This window comes from Mustelus asterias, chromosome 4, assembly GCF_964213995.1.
Source record: "Mustelus asterias chromosome 4, sMusAst1.hap1.1, whole genome shotgun sequence".
Classification (NCBI taxonomy): domain Eukaryota; kingdom Metazoa; phylum Chordata; class Chondrichthyes; order Carcharhiniformes; family Triakidae; genus Mustelus; species Mustelus asterias.
The window spans coordinates 31,058,409-31,079,498 of NC_135804.1; the positions used below are offsets into that span (position 1 = coordinate 31,058,409).

Consider the following 21,090-nt stretch of genomic DNA (forward strand, 5'->3'; position numbering starts at 1 on the left):
CTCTGATCTCCCAGTGTTTGCCTGCAGAGGACAGTTTGGTAATTGATTAGGAATATGTTTCCACCTCAGAGATGAGGCTCAAATGAAGTTCTGTAGGCTGGTTGACTTCTCAAGGTTAATTAATGTTGGCCTTAGCAGGAACATCGCCACTCCTTGAACAAATGTATATTTAAAACAAAATCTGAAAGCATTAATACATACAAGATTAAGCTTATACGAGGATTAACATATTCTGAAGTCAGACAAGTTGAAAGGTATATTCTCAGGCTTCTCCTGGAGAAATTAAATTTAATATTAAAATTTTCCACAAGATGGAAAAGTTTCAAATATTTCATCCAATTTGAGTGATTCTTTGATATTTTGGAACTCACAATATGGTATTTCACAATAATTATGACTTAAAACCAAAAATGCAGATTTTAAAATGTAGGGTGGAATCTTGCAAAAATGTAGCAAAGTGTCAGGTTCTGACTGAAAACCAACATGTTTCTCGCCAAAAGGAAAACCAGGTTTTCTCACCAGATCTTCTAACAGTCAAAAAAAAATTGGGGGCTGTGGTTTGTTTCGGGGCGACCAACACGCCTCCCAGAAGCTTTGGGGTGGCGCACCCCCCACCACACAAGCTTTGGGGTAACCTCCCCCCTCCACAAACAAGATTCAGGGCAACCTCCTCCCTCCCCCCCCCAAACAAGCTTCGGGGTGATTCCCGCCCCCACAAGCTTCGGAGCGACCCCCCCCCGCCCCACAAGCTTCAGGCCGACATCTCTGCCTGCCCCCCTGCAGCCTTTGGATGCCCCCCCCCCAGCAAGCTTCGAGGTGACCTTCTCCCAATCCCCCCCCCCCACCCAACCCCCCGGCCCTGGCAATGCCCCCCTGGCAATGCCCAACATGGCCCTCAACCCCAGGCCTCCAGGCATCTCTGCATCCCCGGTGTGGTCCTCTCAAGTGTTTTTTGTCTCCGAAAGTCAGTAGTGAATTGTGCTGGCGTGCTCTGATACTGCCCGGGTTTGGGGGGGGGGTGGGGGGTCTCCCACAACGAATCTGGAAGTTATATTTAAATTGATTTAAATCCATGCAAATCAGGTTCATGCCCTTTCTATGTGTGAATTTGATTATGTTGGCAGCAGGGTTGGAAAAGATCTCAAGCTGTGATCTCGCCGGCGCAAATCCCATTATGGCCCTCTCGTGAGATTTAGCGGCTATAACAGGATTTATACTCATGACGAAGAGGCCTGAAAATTCTCACCCATAAACTCTCATTTAACTCAGTCAGGTGAACTCAGCATTAGAATTAAAGTATCTTGGACCTAGTCATGTTTCACAAGTACAAACCTGATGCACATTTCCATACAATGCAGCTTCCTCCATGGCTGTTATAACAATATAAGGATCACTTTGATTTTCTTTTACTAAACTATCCATTCGCTTTGTCCAATGTTTTCCAACAGCAATGAGCTGTTGTGGGGTCGACCTTCTCTCTGGAACATTAGTAGCTTCCCTGAAGCATTGCAAGATGGTAGTTATCTATGTATAAAATAGAGCAGAATTAGATTTTCATTACATAGCTGGAAATTTTTCTTTCCATTATTTGTGTCTCTGTCTTCACATTGCCAGAGGCCATTTAAAAACATGAAGCTCGAAGTAAATTGAGGCACAAGTCACTGACTAACATTGCACATGCATTACAAAAAAAACTGTGGGTGGAATTTTACCTGAATTTGGTGAAGTGTTGGTTCCGGTGAGAAAAATGATGAGATGGTGCTTAATTGGGCGAGGGTCACTTACATCCAAATTAGACAGGAACTGGGGAATGTGGATTGGGAGTGGCTATTTGAGGGCAAATCTACATCTGGCATGTAGGACAGGCATTGAAAGGCCAGTTGATTGAAATGTAGGACAGGCATGTCCCCGCAAAAATGAAGGATAGAAGTGGCAGGATTTGGGAACCATGGGTGACAAGGAAAATTGTAAGCTTTGTCAAAAAGGAAGGAGGAAACATACAATAAGTCTAGACATCTAAAAACTGACAAAGCCCTTGAGGAGTATAGCGAAAGTAGGAAGGAACTTAAATGTGGAATTAGGAGGGCTAAAAGTGGCCATGAAATGTCTTTAGCAAACAGGGTCAAGGCGAATCCCAAGGCTTTTATGCATATATTAGGAGCAAAAGGGTGGTGAGAGAAAGAGTAGGCCCACTCAATGACAATGGAGGAAAGTTATGCATGAAACTACAGGAAGTGGGTGAAATCCTTAATGAGTACTGTTATTCACCAAGAAGAAGGACATGACGGATGTTGAGGTAGGTATGTGAACGCTCTAGAGAATGTCAATATATCGAAGGAGGAAGTGCTGGGCATCCTAGATTGTGTTAAGGTAGACAAGTCCCCGGGGCCGGATGGGATCTATCCCAGGTTACTGCGGGAGGTTAAGGGAAGAAATAGCTGGGGCCTTAACAGATATCTTCACATCCTCTTTGACCATAGGTGAGGGTCCAGAGGACTGGGGAATAGCCAATGTTGTTACCTTGTTTAAGAAAGGAAGCAGGGATGATCCAGGAAATTATAGGCCAGTGAGCCTGACGTCAGTGTTGGGGAAGCTTTTGGAGAAGATACTGAGGATTGGATATGTGCACACTTGGAAGAAAATGGACTAGTTAGTGACAGGGAGTGTGGTTTTGTACAGGATAGGTCATGTCTCACCAAGTTGATTGAGTTTTTTGAAGAGGTGACAAAGATAATTGATGAGGGAAGGGCTGTGGATGTAGTTTATATGGACTTTAGTAAGGCACATGGCAGACTAGTATAAAAACTAAAATAACATGGGATTCGGGGTGGGCCGGCTAGATGGATACAGATACAGATGGATACAGATGGTTATAGAAGTGGTGGAAGGTGTTTTTCAGAATGGAGATCTGTAGCTAGTGGTATTCTGCAGGGATCAGTGCTGGGACTTGTTGTTTATGGTATATATAAGTGATATGGAGGAAAATGTGGGTGGTCTGATTAGTAAGTTTGTGGATGCCACGAAGATTGGTGGAGTTGCTGATAGTGTCGGGGATTGTCAGAGGATACAGATAGATCGGAGGCTTGGGCACAGAAATGGCAGATGGAGTTTAATCCAGACAAATGCGAGATGAAGGATTTTGGACGATCAAATTTAGATGTGAATTATACTGTAAGACACCCTTAGGAACAATAACATACATAGGGATCTGGGCGTGCAGGTCCACAGTTCCCTAAAAGTGGCCAAGGTGATTAAGGGATATGGCATGCTTGCCTTCATCCCTGGGTGGCACGGTAGCACAGTGGCTAGCACTGCTGCTTCACAGCTCCAGGGTCCCGGGTTCGATTCCCGGCTCGGGTCACTGTCTGTGTGGAGTTTGCACATTCTCCTCGTGTCTGCGTGGGTTTCCTCCGGGTGCTCCGGTTTCCTCCCACAGTCCAAAGATGTGCGGGTTAGGTTGATTGGCCAGGTTAAAAAATTGCCCCTTAGAGTCCTGAGATGCGTAGGTTAGAGGGATTAGCAGGTAAATATGTGGGGGTAGGGCCTGGGTGGGATTGTGGTCGATGCAGACTCGATGGGCCGAATGGCCTCCTTCTGCACTGTAGGGTTTCTATGATTCTATGATCAGCCGGGGCACTGAGTACAAGAGTTGCAGAGTTACAGGAAATCATGTTGCAGCTATATGAAACCTTGGTTAGGCCTGCGTGCAGTTCTGGTCGCCACACTACCAGAATGACATGGAAGCTTTGTAGAGAGTGCAAAGAAGGTTCACCAGGATGTTGCCTGGTCTGGAGTGTGTTGACTAAGAGGAGAGGTTGAATAAACTAGGATTGTTTTCACTGAAAAGACAGAGGTTGAGGGGAGACCTGATAAGAGTTCTACAAAATTATGAGAGGTGCAGACAGGTTGGATAGTCAGAGGCCTTTTCCTAGGGTGGAAGTATCAATCGCAAGGGGCACAGGTTCAAGGTGAGAGGGGGAAAGGGAGATGTGCGGGGGAAGATTTTGCACGCAGCGAGTGGTGGGTGCCTGGAATGTGTTGCCAGAGGAGATGGTGAAAGCAGGCACATTAGCAATATTTAAGAGGCATCTGGATGGGTACATGAATAGGAGGGAATAGAGGGTTATGGACCGAGTAAGGGCAGAAGTTTTTTTTTAGTTAAGTTAGGGCATCACGATCAGCACAGGCTTGGAAGACTGAAGGGCCTGTTCCTGTGCTGTACTTTTCTTTGTTCTTCGTATTAGCCCAAGTTCTTTCCCCACCTGAATCACATGGCACTTGTGGCGGCTTCCCTGTGATTCGCTTGCCCCAGGGCAACTTAATCTCTGCAAATAGCGGTGAGCTTAATAGAAGCGTCTCCCTAGCACTTGTTCAGAATCCATTTGAGGGGTTGGCTCCCAGGCCTAGGGTGACTGCCCATGTGGAGTTTGTACGGTCTTCCCATGTCTGTGCGAGTTTCCTCAGGATGCGCTCATTTCCTCCCACAGTCCAAAGATGTGCAGGTTATGTGGATTGGCCATGCTAAATTGCCCCGTCATGTCCAAAGGTGCAGATTAGGTAAATGCAGGGAAAGGGCAGGTTGGTGGGCCTGGGTAAGATGCTCTTTTGGAGAGTCGGTGCAGACTTGATGGGTTGAGGGGCATCCTTCTGCACTGTTGGGATTCCAATCTTGTGAGGAAGACAGTACCATGTTTCTCGGAGAGAGCCCTGACCAGACTCTTGGATAGTGTTAAGCAGAGGTGGGATGTCCTTTATCCACAGATGTTCTTCCAGCAAGGTGACCACCTCTCCCTGGGAAGCTGTGACAGCCTTAGTGGGTGCCAGCTCACTACAGAAGAGGACAGCGCAGCAGTGCCGCAAGGTGAATGATCATCTTTGCGCTGCCAAGGTCTCCTCTAGTCTTATGCTGCACTCGTCACACACACCCCTCTCAGCTCTCACCCAGCCACCTCACGGGTTGCCAACCCCTATCACCCCAGGCTATCCCTCTCCCCTCCCACAATCCCCATGTTCACAACTCCTTGGCTGCTATGCTCCTTATTCTCCTGCTCCCACTCAAGTGCCATGCATGCCACACCTCATCACCGTCTGAACTGTCAGGATTCCCACCAACACTCTCCCCATCTGTCTCTGTGCAGAACAAACTCCACCATAACAGGTGTGAACAGGCACAGCCTGCCATCATGCCAGAGCTCAGATCCCTCAAGCCCTTTGAGGAGAGAGCTCAAGCTGGCAGGGACAACCCAGGGAACCAGCACTCGGAGGGAAGCCAGGGGAGGAAAACAGTGCCTATTGCAGAGGGCGGTGGGGCATCAGATATAAGTGAGAACCCGCAAGACAAACAGCCACTATTTTAAGCCTCAAGTGAGTAAACATTGTCCCTTCATTAATCCCCCTGTGAGACACTAATGCCATCTTCCTTCTCTTTAAGGGCAGTCAGGGCCATCCTCGCCCCTTGGAGACCACGGACACAAACAGCTCTGAGAGACACTTCTTGGACACCACTATGGAACAGGCATCACAGCTGTCACCCGAACCCTCCACCAGCACAGATACTCGTACCTTAGTGGGGTTAACTAGTAGGCAGGCTTCTGGGTCACTCAATTTGAGCATCTCACAGCTGAAGATCCACACTAGGTGGAGGCAGGGACAACCCAGGGAACCAGCACTCGGAGGGAAGCCAGAGCCCAGGACACTGCTGTGCCCCTGGGTGCGATCATTCCAGAGCTGATGGAACTCTAAAGGCAGAGCCGCGAGCATCAGAAAGTGTTGACAGCATCCCTTCTTGGAATGCAAGGCTGACTGGAGGAGTCACATCTGGTGAGATGGTGCCACCACTCTGATGCAACAAGGCCCACACTGTCTGCCTTAGTGCGCAAAGTACACTGCATGGCAGGGCATGTTTGCTTCATGATTCAGGCCATGACCTCCATGGTGCAGGGCTTCAACTGCATGTTGCAGACACGAGTGGGAATCCACGAGTGTTGGCGCTGGGGCTTCAGGATCTCACTCTGGTGAAAGATTTGGGAGCAGTACGAATTTTGTTCATTGAGGAAGTGATTCTTAAAAGAGAATGTTTCTGACAATGGAAGTCAATTCACATTTAACGTATTTAAAAGGAATTCACTGAACAGTCTCAAAATCATCACCTTGTTCCCAGATTTCCCCAGAGGAAACACGTCTATAGAAATAATGTCTCAACTGTCAAGAGAACCCTCAAAAAATGCTAAGACAGAAAAGACCCAAACCATGCCTCGTCACTCTGATCTACACCTTTCAAGGCTGACATGAAATTGCTGTCAAGCTACTGAATGCAAGAAAGTATAAAACAACTCTGCCAAGCAACGTACTTCCCCAATGATCAGGAGGAAATAAGACAACAACTCACTGATACTTAGGTAGGAGGAAGTCAATACCTCAACAAGCATGCTATTCCTTATTTGAGCTGTTGAAAACGACAGACTGTATGTGAACAGGATTCAATCATGAAAATCTGAAAACCCAGCAAATGTTTCTGGTGAAGCTGAGGCACCAAGGTCAAATATCATTGAGACCAAAAGCATTGAGTACATGACAAGGAACAGAGTTACATTTGACCTACACTGGAGCTGGAAAATCAGGAACTTCATTAACAGCAGCAGCAGTATCACCAACCAACAAGATAATATCAACAGCATCACCAAGTTATGAAACATCAACATCACCAGCAAGTGACACAACACTGGCAACATCAAACAGGACTTACAACATCAGGAACAACACACACAGCATTGTCTGTGCAGTGTGCCCATCAAAAGCTCTTTTCCACTGTTGGCACATTTGCATCTTTCAACTGAACATCCATCCTTACATCATGTACCCCATACTGCTTAATTCAGGTCCTTTAGGTTTGCCAGAAAATTAGAGAATCTTAAACCTATGTATGTTTAGCCTCAATGAAATGATACAATAAGCAAATAATCAAACCAAGAATTGTGACTGCTAATCTATCATTTCAATATATTACTTACTTCATCCATTGCTTCATCGAAAAGTACATCAACCCTATCCAACACCAAATGGCTGAGTCTAATGAAAAATAGGCAGTGTGTTTGAAGGACTCGTACCAGACTGTGTGGAGTAGTAACAACTACATCACCTGCAATTAAATGTATATTTTTAAAGTTAAGATTGAAAATTTGTAAGTAAGAGTCATTAAGTGCTGTTCGACGGATAATTGCAACTATGAGGAAGACATGTTCAACCAAAGTATTATTTTGTAATGTGGAGATGCCAGCGTTGGACTGGGGTGGTCACAGTAAGAAGTCTCACAACACCAGGTTTATTTGGAATCACGAGCTTTTAGAGCACTGCTCCTTCATCAGGTGAGTGAGTCATTATTATTTTGTGAGCACTAAAATGTGGTGATATGAACAAATTTATCAGTTCTGAGTTCAGAAGTTGTTTATAATTTAACTAAACCTTGTATAATTCATGAAACTTAAAACACAATTCCAAAAAATTAATATATTAAAATTCAATTAGATTATAATTTTCTGTGAATTGTAAATTGAATTTACCATGATGTTTATATCAGTAACTTATTACATTTATAAATGAGAGTGTCTTATTTAAATTGGTGAAATTTACAAATGTATAACAGATTACTCCGACATCTCATTCAGATTCTCCCATTTTTAAATCACCAGTCCATCCAACAGAAATCAAAAAATATTTTGCATATGCCAAGCAAAGTTTTAAGCTGAGACGTGCAAAATATACATCATACACAAAACAATCGATACTCCAATTTCTTATTACTACTTCCTAAATCACTCATTAGAAAAAAGCATATTAAAAAAGTTGCCAAAATTTGAGGAACAATAAAGCTGTATTTTAATATTCATCGCAACATTTGGCATATTAAAAATCCCCTCTTCTTGTTTGCTTCACTACGGATGCTCATTTTCCAATTTCCAGCATTTATTAATAGTTTCCTACTGCTTTGGCACCACACCTTGAAACAGATCATACTCTCCAATTGTTTTCATAAAAATATTTATATCTCTGTCATTTCCCATCAAAACACGTGTCAAATATATAACTGCTGCTGCTGGTAGCTACTCCTATCGGGAGATCTGCTGTCATGGCATGCCATGTTTGCATGTCATGTGCCATCCTCACATATCTCCTGCAGCTCGTCTCCAACCACTCTAATGTCCAGCATCCAACTAGAGCTAACCCTTCACTTTGCTCTTTATGAGAGACTTTTGTAGCTTTCCAGCTCTAATCAAATATATCACTATGTTAATCAGAAAAATTGCACATTTGGACCAGGATATATAACTTCACAGAAGAAGAGTCTATCACAGAATATCTAGGGGATGATTCTTCCAGCCCGCTGCGCTGTGTAGCAGGCTGGGAGACTCAAGCGGAGACTATTTTGTGGGCTCCCCGCTGGGCGCTACGACCTCCGTGCGTCTCCAGTAGCCAGATTTCTGGCGCCGTCAGCTCTGCACTGATTTTTGGTGCAGAGCTGCATAATTCATATAGATGTGCATCCCTGCCCGCCAGGAGTGATTCACTCCAGCGGAGTTTAATATAACTCCCCATTTGTGGGGAGCTGGTGGCCTGATCCCCTGAAGTGAAGGGGGGCCTCAGAGGGTCGGGCACCCAGCGTGCTAGGCCCCCTGGCACTGCCCAAGGGGCAAAGTGCCAATGCCTGGGGGTATGTTGGCACTGCCCACCAGGTATTAGGCAGTGCCAAAGAGGCGGAGCCTCTGGGGGCAATTGGTGGGGGTGTCAACCTGTTGGGGGCAGGGAGGACATTTAGGTTGGTCTGGGTATGTTCGGGGGACCAGTGATCGGGAGGCCGGCAATGCGGGGCCACTGCGCATGCACCAATCTCAGCGCTGACAGATCAGCACATGCGCAGTGGCCCGCTCAGCGCTACGCTGCCGGCCTCTCCAGCGGGAATAGGCCCCCCCCCCCAGCTTTTTGGACTGATTTATGCTAGTGTACTCTGCAGCGCACAGAGCGTGGAAGATTCATTTTGAAACTCCTGCTGAAAAGGCCAGCATGATTTACTCCAGTTTTTACGAGAATTCGACACTTAGAATTTTTTTGGAAGAATCGCCCCTATAATGTTGCTGAGCAAAAGATACTTGAAGTATCCAATATGCAAACACCCAAAATTGCTCAGAAGCCAATCTGCCAACAACCAAAAATGGTACACTTACATCCTTTAAACTTCATTTTCTTTGTTTCTTCTGGATCTTTTCCAACCAAAAGCAACGATAGAGAAAGAGGTCGAGAAGACTTTGTTAAGTCCATTAACATCTGGCATACAAAATGGGCCTTCTGTCGTCCGGGACAAACAATTATTGCTAATGGCTGATATTCAAAGAAAAACAATAAAGATTGTTCTATCACTTGCATGAATTAGATTTTTAAATAAATCACAAAACTGCAGGTTTAATGTTCTACCCCAGATGTCAAAACACATTTGCCTTAAATCTTACTGAACCTTTGCTTTCCTGAATGAAAACCCAAAAATTAACACCTACTTTAATGTTGGAAAAGCAACTTATTATTACATTCTTGTAAATCTCTGGAACTAAGAGCTTGCCAATGGACAGGTAGATTTTTCCTTCTTCTCCCTCCCCAACATTTTGATCTCTTACTTGCCTACCTCAATCGCCTTCTAAGTGAAGCGGCCATCAGGAAGAAATGCAAGCAAGAAAAGCACATGTCCAAGATAGTTTTGCAGTATAATTCTATAAAAAGTTTCTGATTTAGATTGTGAAAGATTATCTATGTCAAATCAGCTAGCTAACAACAGTAGAAAAGATGTCAAAAAGTCATTTAGCAGTTCTCGGTCTTCTGCATTAGCTAATACAAGAAATATACTTACTGTGCAGAAATCATTACCTCACCTCGCTGGCAAACATACTTTTAAAATCCTGGCATATCTTAAGTCAACCAGGATTACAGAACTTTATGGTCAGAAACTAAACTGAGGGACAAATAGTATAGCAAGGTTATGAACAGTCTCCTTCAGCTAAGTACAGTGCCCAAAGGTTTTGAAAATGGTAGCAAGAGTTTGTGCAGAGGCCAAAGTTTTTGACCTTCTTAATTAAAAACTCCTAAATTGCTCTTGCAGAGAGCCAGCATGCAAACACTGGGCTAAAAATCTCCTCCTGTGCTGTAACCATTCTATTTCTATCTGAATATTTCACTGGAAGAAATTGCAATTCATACAATGAAAACCCAAGTGCTAACAACTCGCAAAAATGTAGGCTACCGAAGTCCCACTAACCTGCAGGTGAAGATTACAGTGGCACACATACAAATCCAATTGGAGGAAAACCCAACTGCTAACAAAACAATTTACTTTATCTAGTAGCAAGAATAAGAGTAGCCAAAGAGAAAAAAGTCTGAAAATCTTGTGAGACAATGAATTATGTAATTACAGCACATTAATGATCTGTAGTGAAATGCAAATGATTGTAGGCCACTTCAAATAGGTAAAATTCTTAGATTTCAAGTGGGCAGAAACATTAGTTCTCCCTTTGTTTACCTTCGGTTCTGGGTGAAGAAATTTCTCCTCACCTCAGTTCTAAAAGGTTTATCCTTATCCTCAAACTATGACCCCTAGTTCTAGACTACCCCACTATGGGGAACATTCTTTTTGAATCTATCCTGTCTAACCCTGTTAAAATTTTATACTTTTCTATGAGATCCCCTCTCAGTCTTCTAAACTCCAGTGAATATAATCCTAACCGACTTAGTCTCTCATATGACAGACCTGCCATCCCAGGAATCAGCCTGGTAAACCTTCGCTGTACTCCCTCCATAGCAAGAATATTCTTCCTCAGGTAAGGACACCAAAACTGCACAAACTCCAGATGTGGCCTCACTAATGATCTATACAATTTTAGCAAAACAACCCTACACTTGAAAATAAATGTGATCGCAGACATAAGCAAAAAACAAAACAGCACAAATTTAAGCCTGATTATTAGTATTTGCGTTATCACACAATACATTTAATATGAATATCCACATTTTTAAAGTACATTGTAAAAATGTTATTTTATGCATCGTCACGAACCACGTGGATCTTATCTGTGTGGGTATCCCAACTTGTAACACTAGTTCATGGTGGTGTATAGTTTTGTAATGGAATTTTTGGAATGGTGTGAGGAATCACGTGAAACCCTCAGTGAGAATAAGCAGCACAGTCGTCGTGCAACACTTACTATTTATTAAAGACAAATACACAAAATGGACTACACCACGATGAATTACAAAACAGTTTATATAGAAATTGTCCCTTGTTCCAAAAAAGATATTTAAACTGCCTTTGCAAAGGTTCCTGCATTACCTTGGCTCTAAGACTTCTTAGATATAAACTATCTCTCATACTTGGATGTAAAACTGTCCTGTTGGCTTTTAGATGTTACAATGCCTTCTAGGCTGCTAGATGTTAAACTGGCTTGCCTGCTTCTGCATGGTGCTCGCAGTTACACCCTGGTCCCTCCGATTTCCGCCACCCCCCCAGCCCCCTTGGTGTATTTGGGTTGTCTGCATCTCTCACATTCTGTGACTCAAAATTAGCATCTGTATACCTCCACTGATCTCTTAGTCATCTATGTAAACTGTTGATATGGCTAACACCTCATTCTGTCTGGATGCCTGCTAATCTCATTACTGGCAAAGATCACATCTTACCATCCCTTTTGAATATTGGCTACTGCTGCCATGAAGCACGATGGCACAGTGATCAGCACTGCTGCCTCACACCTTCAGAGACCCAGGCTCAATTCCAGCCTTGGGGACTGTGTGGAGTTTGCACTACTTTTGCAGTGTCTGCGTGGATTTCCTCCAGGTGCTCTGGTTTCCTCTCACAGTCCAAAAGTGTGCAAGTTAGGTGGATTGGCCATAGTAAATTGCCCCTTAGCATCCCAAGATTTCACGGTTAGATGGATTAGCCATTGGAAATATTTGGGCTATGGGGATAGGACGGAGGAGAGGACCCGAGTAAGATACCCTGGCAGAGTGTTTGTGCAGACTTGATGGGCCGAACGGCCTCTTCTGCACTGTAGGGTTTTGATGATACCTGTTGTTGGGAAGATCATATCCTTGTTAAATTTTTGATCTTGCTGTTAGACAGATCCACGACATGCACTCGTGTACATTTCACACAAGCTCTCCATATTTCATACTGCCAGAAGACTTAGTGATTTCCTTCTTCCTTGCAGTCATCCCACTCATTCAATTTTGCCCCCCTCGATCTTCATCCAGCCCTCCCAGCCCACTCACTCATCCTCTCCCAGACCCACTCATTCATCCCCATCTCCACCCTCCCCGCCACTTGGATTTCTCCACTTTTTCCGATGTAGAGTCAGAGTCATTTACAGCACAGATGGAGAACATGTGGCCTATTGAATCCATGCCAACCTCACCACGGAACAATCCAGTCAGTCCCACTCCCTTGCATGATCCCCTTGGCCTATATATTTATTTTCTTCATATCTTCAAGGACTTGACTCCTTGTCACTGCTACTGCCCCATCAGTGGCAGCAGTGATTCCTCCTTGGCTGGTGCTATTTGGATCTGCACTGCCAGGAAAGAGTGAGCTATCTCCCTGGAGGGACAGGAGCTCCAGCACCGCGGAATCTGAACCCGGCGGGCTAGAGAGCCCCACCTTCCATCACTAGGTGCTTGGGTAGCATCAGTAGGCTGAAGTAGAGGTGACCCAAAGCACTGACTGCTATCCAGAGCAGAATATAGTTGAGATCATGGCTAGAATGAATCTTCCATGCCGCTGCTACAGCTCCTCCAATCACAGGTTCCCTTTCCCCAACTCTTACTGTTCCTCTAATCACAGATTCTGTCTCTGGAGGAGCAACAAGAATGGGAGGGAGGATGCCTGTGATTTGAGGAGCTAGAGCAACGAGCATGGAAGAAATGGAATCTGTAATTAGAGCAGTAACTAAGATTGCCTCTCCCATGCATCAAAAGCTTGGATAAATTGAAAAGTTAAGGATTGGGTAAAAGGGACCTGATAAGGGTCCAGTTGCTCTGAGGGTTTTTGATATGTAAATAAGTCTAGCAGCAGAAAACCAGATATTTCCTTTAGTGAAGTGGAGAACAAAATAGAGCATAGAATTGCAGGAGTTCAAGATACACAGGGTAAGAGTTCAAATAAAGAGATAAGAATGCATGTTAAACTTACTAGCTGTTTAGATAGGACAGTTCAAAAGAGATAAACAATACATCAGTGGCAGGGTTAGTCTTGCACTGCTGAGACTAGCTGACAAGCAACTGAGATCACAGCTACACCCAGCTGGAAACAGTTCTCCCAAAAGCAAGCTTCTATACTGAAAAACTACTGTTGCACACTTCAGAAATTCTACTCTGAACCAGAAGAGGTTTCCCAAAATAAAGATACACACTGTGTATGGTAATTATTTGCTGGATTTGGCTCAGGGTTAAAGCACAAGGAATTTTGTTTTGGGAAAAAGGGTATATTCCCAGAGATTAGGAATGTGTTAATTCAAGTATATTATGTGCATGGCCATTATTGTAATTAATTGTAACTTTTGTGTATTGTTGTCTTAGTGGCAACATTAATAAACATTATTTTATTTGATTGATTACAAGGCTGTACCTTTCCTCACTGGTTTTCATATATTTCCTCACATCAAACAATCAAGAACAGTGCTCCAAGTTACCCTTCTGGGTTTTGGGATACCCTTGCATTTTAACATTAGTGGGATGTGTTGCTCCTCTAATCACAACTCTGCAGATACTAAAAAAAACCCCTCACATTGGACTAGCACCAAAGTTCAGCATACATATTTAAAATAAAATGGGGAGCCACTTACAGAAATCCAAACATTTCTAATTTTGATATAGGGAATCAGATCACTCAAAGCTATTGTACAACACTATGGAAATTAATTGCAACACAATTGCCCTCAAGCTTACAACAGACGGAAAGACTCATGCCATTCATTCACAAGGTTAATTTAAGATTTGAGAAATAAAAGCAATGTACTCAATATTCAGGATAATGTTCCTTGCAGAAGAAAGCAAGCACCAGTTGATTACAATCAGTAAAAGGTTTTTGAAATTTATGGTGGATGAGATTTCAATCTTTATAACAATGTTACATGCTCAGGATAAAATGGAATTACAAATAGTTTTGTGAGAAATTCCTTTGTTCTGCACCTAAAAGGCAATTACGTTTCATTTGACTCATAGTTCTAATTGGGACAATGGTCCAAGGATTACATGGACCATAGTTGTCAAGTTGGATGCCCAAACAAAGGTTCCATGTACACCAGTTAGAAGTTCTTAAGCTGGAGAGTGGAACAGCAATGCAAGCTTGACTTGAAGGCTGAAGAATTAAATCACCGAAAGATGAGACTTACAAAGTTAAGACTTTCACCCGGCCAACACTGTCCTCCAGGGAAGAGTTGAAACAGCTGGATGAAAGACCTGACGTAAATTTATCATTGGTACTTGTTTAGTCCTCCAAATTAGCATGCTAAATCAAGCCCAAGCAATTTGTCTACAAAGAGACTAAAGTATTGGGTACTGTATATTTAATGGAAAAATATTAACTAATCGACAGTAGTCTTAAAGAAGACAGGTACTGAGTGAGGTTGAAATGAAATATCCAAGTGTGTAGTTTCGAGCTCCTTATTTAAAAAGTGATAGAATTGCGTGAGCAGCCCAGAGAAGGTTCACTTGATGCATTCCTGGGATAAATGCATATCTTGTGAAGAAAGAATGAATAGGTTGGGTTTATATCCACTGGAGTTTAGAAGAGGGAATCTTATTGAAACATCGAAGATCCTGATGGGACTTGATAGGGTAGATACCGGGCAGATGTATCCTCTCATTGAAGAGACTAGGAGATGCAGTTTAAAAATGGGCGCGAGAACGAGAGCGGCACGAGAACGAGAGGGAGAAAGAAAGAGAGAACAAGGAGAGAAAAAGAGAGAAAAAGAGAAAGAAAGAGAAGAGAGAAAAGAGAGAGAGACAGATATGATCTGATCAAATGATGGAGCAGGCTTGAAGGGCCAAATGGCCTACTCCTGCCACTAAGTCTTGTGTTTCGATGTATTCATTATGGTATTCTCTAACATGCAATAAAACAAACGTTTCAGTGACCTTAGTGTGGAATCAAGTCTCTATCAAAATACCTGGGAATGGCACCCTAACAATCAGGTTCAAATTGATTAGCCCTGTTTATTGAACCAAATTTTAGAGTAATTGAGGTTTACAGCATGGAAACAGACCCTTCGGCCCAACTTGTCCATGCCGCTTTTTTTTTAAAGCCCGTAAGCGAGTCCCAATTGCCTGCATTTGGTCCATATCCCTCTACACCCATCTTACTCATCTAACTGTCTAAATGCTTTTTAAACAAGAAAAGTTATTGACCAAGGTCAAACCATGGCTGGTATGCAGTGATTTTAAAAAGCACTAAAGCCATCATTGGTGGGATGGTGAAGTATGGGCAGATAGATAATTCCATTACATAACGATAAGCCACCTAACATTTTACTTCAGTAGATCTGGCATGCAGTGGCAAATGATGCAGTAAAACAAGCAATTTGCACTGCTTTTGTACACGAATATAAAAATGCTACAAAAACCGAGTGACAAGTGTCGTTCTATGAAAAGATAGAGTAAAATTGTGCCTATAGTCTCTGGAATTTATTTCATCGATCTCATTGAAATGTGTGAAGTTTTTAGCTAAATGCTGACAGGCTGTTCTCCTTGCCTGGACAGTTTAAGGACTAGGGGGCATAGCTTCTGGAAAAGAGGCCTGCCATAAGGTTGCAAAACCTTAAGACAACTTAGAAAGATTTCAGGTGTAAGAACAGTATGAGAATGCAGCAAAGGTGAGGTTGCTCTATTAAACACCATATATTTTTAACTACTGGACGATTAATACAAGTTTAACTTTAAATATACTTGTACATAATAATCAACATTTCTGAACATTATACAAAATATACAAGAAACACTAACGTTAAAACAAAAGGCAAACATAGAATTCATTAAGGCCTTTACCAAATTGCGTCTGGGTTGGTAGCTGTACACAGATGGTAACTGTAGAAACGTCAACAAGGGAGGGATGTATAGAAGAGGATCATCTCCTTTCTTTGATACTGCAACTAAGTCACAACCACGACCTATAGCAGGCCAACAGTAAGCTTGCACAATGTTTGGAGCAACAGTTTTCGTCTTGCACAATTCCTGAGAGAATAAACCAGATAACTGTGTAAGAAGCCACATTCCATGATTTGGCATGTTGGGTTAAATAACAACAACAAATAATCTGTGAATTTACCCTACAGCTACATAATCTCACTGAGTACAGCCAAGCTATTTTCTAGGTCGTGAAAAGCAATAGGTGGCACACATATGTTAATTAATTGACCGGACACTAGAGGGAAGCAGAGCAATTTGATCAAAAGGAGAAATCTAACAAGCTCAACATTTAAAAAATGAACTTGAAAGAAAAAGTTTAAAAGGGCTGTTTTCTTCAAAATCTACAAGTTACTCAGTTCCCTTATTGCAGTTTAACAATGCTTTCAATTATTAAATTCTGTCTGCTCAAGTCAGATCCTTGGTTATTTTTGCCCATCATAAACTGCAAGCAAAATTGCAAATCTACATGCTTATAACAGAATGTATAAATACATTTGCTGAGGTTTGTAATGGTGATGATGATGACAAGAATGAAGTTTGATTAATATTGAAAAACATCAAGGCACTGCATGGGTTCCAAAGAGTTGAGAAGAGACTTTGCTGCAGTCGGGCAAAGTAATCAAAAGTTAGTCAAAAGGATACATTTTGGGAAAGTAGCGATTAGGACAAGAGGTGGAAAGCAGATGTGGAGGGAGTCACAAAAATACACTGGAAGTTCTGAGAGCACTGCAAAACTGAAATGTAAAGTCAAGTATCAAAAAAACCAATGAAGAGGTCATAAGTTTGAAAAAGATTGCAGAGGTACCACTAAATGAAATGATGGAGGGATTTTCAAAGTAGATTGAGAACTTTAAACTGGAGGAAGGAGGAACAATAGGAAGGTCAGTAAACATGCAGGGCGATAAGTGAGCAGGGTTTAACACAGCATACGATGCAGAACCTGAACAATCTAAAATTTATATGATTCCACTAAGTATGGAGGTCTATTGCAAAACATGCATAACATAAAAATGTGTTTGCAAGTAATGGTGTTAAACTTGTTGAGTTAAGTGTCTAAAAGAAAATAGCAGAATAAAAGTAGAATGTTACAAGCACAACCTATTGGTACAGAAAGAAAATGAAACTTGCTTGCGCATCATAGGTCCTATAATTGAGTTAGTACTCGTTATACAACTGGACTAAGTTCTGGATTTATTCCATTTCCAAATTTGCAAAATTTCTGTACAAACGTTTGTATTTAATGTTAAAAAACCATACCTTTTTCAAATCCAGAGAAACAGGTGACATTTCCATGCTTCTGCAAGGACTCAGTTTAATGAGCGAATGCACCACGACTCCATTCCATGGGTCAAAAGCCATTTTGTGGGATGGCTAAAAAGAACATATTTTAATAAGACTAAGGTTTTGCTCAAACTTAAAATTTTAAGTAAAATGCGGAAACCAACTTGCACCAGAAAAAAAAAGTTGAGAACTTTCTCATTGCTAAAAGATACAACTACTAGTTTGTGTGTTCAACAATGCCACTTATTTTATTCCGATAGCCTCTGTCAACCCGTGCTGTTGAGAGCCATGTGACTCAAATATTTTAGTGTCTTTTAAAAAGTAAGCAAACCAAAATACAAAAAAACTGTAGTTAAATCAATTAACCCAAAAAGAGATCAAACATCAGACTGAAATACCGACACTAGGAAGGACTAAGCTCATCTTCTAAAGAAATTCATCATGCATCATTGATAATATTCAAAAATCATTAGCATTCTATTCATATCTAATCATAAACGGTGTCATACATTGAGGATTCAGTAGAAAATAAAAGTAACCAGCCATTAGGATTCTCCCTTAAAAAAACTTCAATTAGAATTAAAGTTTGTGCAGTTTAAAATATGGATACATGAATTGGACAATTGAGAATTTAAAAAGAAAAACCAACATTGCTTTATAAAAGGATTTGAGCAGTAGGTATATAATTTGAAATCACAGACAGCAGAATTCGTGAGATTTAGCTGGAAGATGATTTCCATTCATGGCCTGTGCAGCACCAGTTTTTTTCTGGCAGCCCTGTACACAATCTAGATGATCTGTTTTATGTTTGTTCAAACTGGTCGGGTCGCTCCTCAATTTGAACATTCTTCTGTAAACAATAGTCTTCCCTGATCATAATTCTCTGTGTAGAGTTAACAAACCACAACTCTGGCGTTTGAATCGTTGTAAGTCTGCCCAAATAACTACTTTAAAATAATTACTTCATCCCAATCCTCATGATTCTTTTCAAGGTACGCACACGGCACAGGTTCGCATGTCATTCAATGTCAATACAAATGCATAGATCAGACAATAGCATGAGTGGATCGAAGTTCTTTGATTCAGCGCGGCTATACTTGCAAGTTTTGGGAATAGATAGAGTGGCACAATAACACAACAGACCAAGCTGGCTGGGTCCTAAAGGGCATAGCAGCTAACTGGGTCTGTGGCAAGTGGCGAGGGAACTAAGAGCAAAAAAACATACTTGGCCTCAGACACATCAACCTGCTTGCCAAATAAAGCATCTATCCATGATAGAACTGGTAGGAGTGACTACAGCACAGTCCTTGTGGAGAAGTTGTCCTATTTTCGTGGCACCGCCACCAAGGTTTCAAACATACATGCCAAGACTGGGCAACCACTATCACTACCACCCAGCTAGGGGATCAATGCTGGTGCAGGAGCAGCACCAAACAAACCTAAAAATGAGATGTCAACCTGGTGAAAGAATTGATTTGATTTATTTGTATACAAATACATATGAAACTAAGTATTGTTTCTTGCGCGCTATACAGACAAAGCATATCATACATAGAGAAGGAAAGGAGAGGGTGTAGAATGTAGTGTTATAGTCATAGCTAGGGTATCGAGAAAGATCAAATTAATGCAAGGCAGGTTCATTCAAAATTCTGATGGCAGCAGGAAAAAAGCTGTTCTTAAGTCAGTTGTTATGTGTCCTCAGACTTTATCTTTTTCCTGACGGAAGGAGGCGGAAGTAGTATGTCTGGGGTGCCTGGGCCCTCGATTATGCTGGCTGTTTTATTTGATTTATTACTGTCACATGTATTAGTGTACAGTGAAAAGTATTGTTTCTTGCATGCTATACAGACAAAGCATACCATTCATAGAGAAGGAAACAAGAAAGTGCAGAATGTAGTGTCACAGTCATAGCCAGGGTGTAGAGAAAGATCAACTTAACGCGAGGTAGGTTCATTCAAAATTCTGATGGCAGCAGGAAAGAAGCTGTTCTCAAGTTGTTGTTATGTGTCCTCAGACTTTATCTTTTTCCTGACGGAAGAAGGTAGAAGAGAATATGTCCGGCATGCGTGGGGTCCTTAATTATGCTGGCTGCTTTTCCGAGGCAATGGGAAGTGTAGACAGAGTCAATGGATGGGAGGCTGGTTTGAATCATAGAATCCCTACAGCGCAGAAGGAGGCCATTCAGCCCATCAAGTATGTACAATCCCACCCAGGCCCTATTCCCGTAACCCCACATATTTACCCTGCTAATCCCCCTGACACTAGGGTCAATTTAGCGTGGCTAATCCATCTAACCCACACATCTTTGGAGTGTGCGAGGAAACCGGAGCACCCAGAGGAAACTCTCACAGACACGGGAAGAGTGTGCAAACTCCACACAGACAGTGACCTGAGGCTGGAATTGAACCCAGGTCCCTGGCGTTGTGAGGCAGCAGTGCTAACCACGTGATGGACTGAGCTACATTCATGACCCTTTGTAGTCTCTTGCGGTCTTGGGCAGAGCAGGAGCCATTCCAAGCTGAGATACAACCAGAAAGAAAGCTTTCTATGGTGCATCTGTAAAAGTTGGTCAGAGTCGTAGTGGACATGCCAAATTTCCTTGGTCTTCTGAGAATTTAAATTCCAATTAGGTTCATGTGACAACAGGAGACAGTTTCTGAGAAAGTAGCGGCGTTGGTGTACATTCTTAACTATAGTGTCGGCATGGTGGGGGGGACCAGGGGAGGTTGTTGGTGATCTGGACACCTAAAAACTTGAAGCTCTTGACCATTTCTACTTCGTCCCCATTGATGTAGACAGGGGCATGTTCTCCACTACGCTACCTGAAGTCAATGACTATCTCCTTCGTTTTGTTGAGAGATTATTGTCGTCGCACCAGTTTTTCTATCTCTTCCCTACACTCCGTTTCGTTGTTGTTCGAGATCTGACCCACTGTGGTGGTGTCATCAGCAAACTTGAAAATCAAGTTGGAGGGGAAGTCATAGGTGTATAAGAAGTATAGTAAGGAGCAGAGGACACAGCCTTGTGGGGCACCGGTGTTGAGGATGATCGAGGAGGAGCTGTTGTTGTCTATCCTTACTGATTGCGGTCTGTGGGTTAGGAAGTCTAGGATCCAGTCACAGAGGGGAGGAGTTGAGCCACAGAACATGGAGTTTGGAGATGAATTTTGTAGGAATAATGGTGTTGAAGGCTGAGCTGTAGTCAATAAATAGGAGTCTGACATAGGTGGCATTGTTATCCAGGTGTTTCAGCGTTGAGTGTAAGGCCAGGGAGATGGCATCTGCCGTGGACCTGTTGCGGTGATAGGCAAACTGTGGCACATCCAGGCAATCTGGGAGGCTGGAATTGATTCATGCCATGACTAACCTTTTGAAGCACTTCATAATGATGATGGATGTCAGAGCCACAGGTCGATAATCATTAAAGCATGCTGCCTGACTTTTCTTTGGTATAGGGACGATGGTCACCTTCTTGAAGCAGATAGGGACCTCAGTGGTGTAAAGAGAGGTTGAAAATGTCTGTGAATACCCCCACCAGCTGGTCCGCACAAGATCTGAGTACTCATCTGGGGTATCCCATCGCTTTCCACGGGCTGGA

The 21,090-nt window shown here is 42.6% G+C and overlaps 1 protein-coding gene across 1 annotated transcript in view; it reads right to left on the reverse strand.

Annotated features, from left to right (window-relative positions):
- The window catches only part of tdrd12 (tudor domain containing 12), a 95,450-nt gene that overhangs the window by 49,787 nt on the left and 24,573 nt on the right, over positions 1–21,090 (reverse strand). Inside the window, exons 10-14 of the mRNA XM_078211997.1 lie at positions 17,470–17,583; positions 16,072–16,257; positions 9,219–9,372; positions 7,011–7,138; positions 1,333–1,524 (exon numbers count right to left, since the gene is read on the reverse strand). Coding sequence (XP_078068123.1) covers positions 1,333–1,524; positions 7,011–7,138; positions 9,219–9,372; positions 16,072–16,257; positions 17,470–17,583 — 774 coding nt within the window. The remainder of the gene's footprint in view (positions 1–1,332; positions 1,525–7,010; positions 7,139–9,218; positions 9,373–16,071; positions 16,258–17,469; positions 17,584–21,090) is intronic.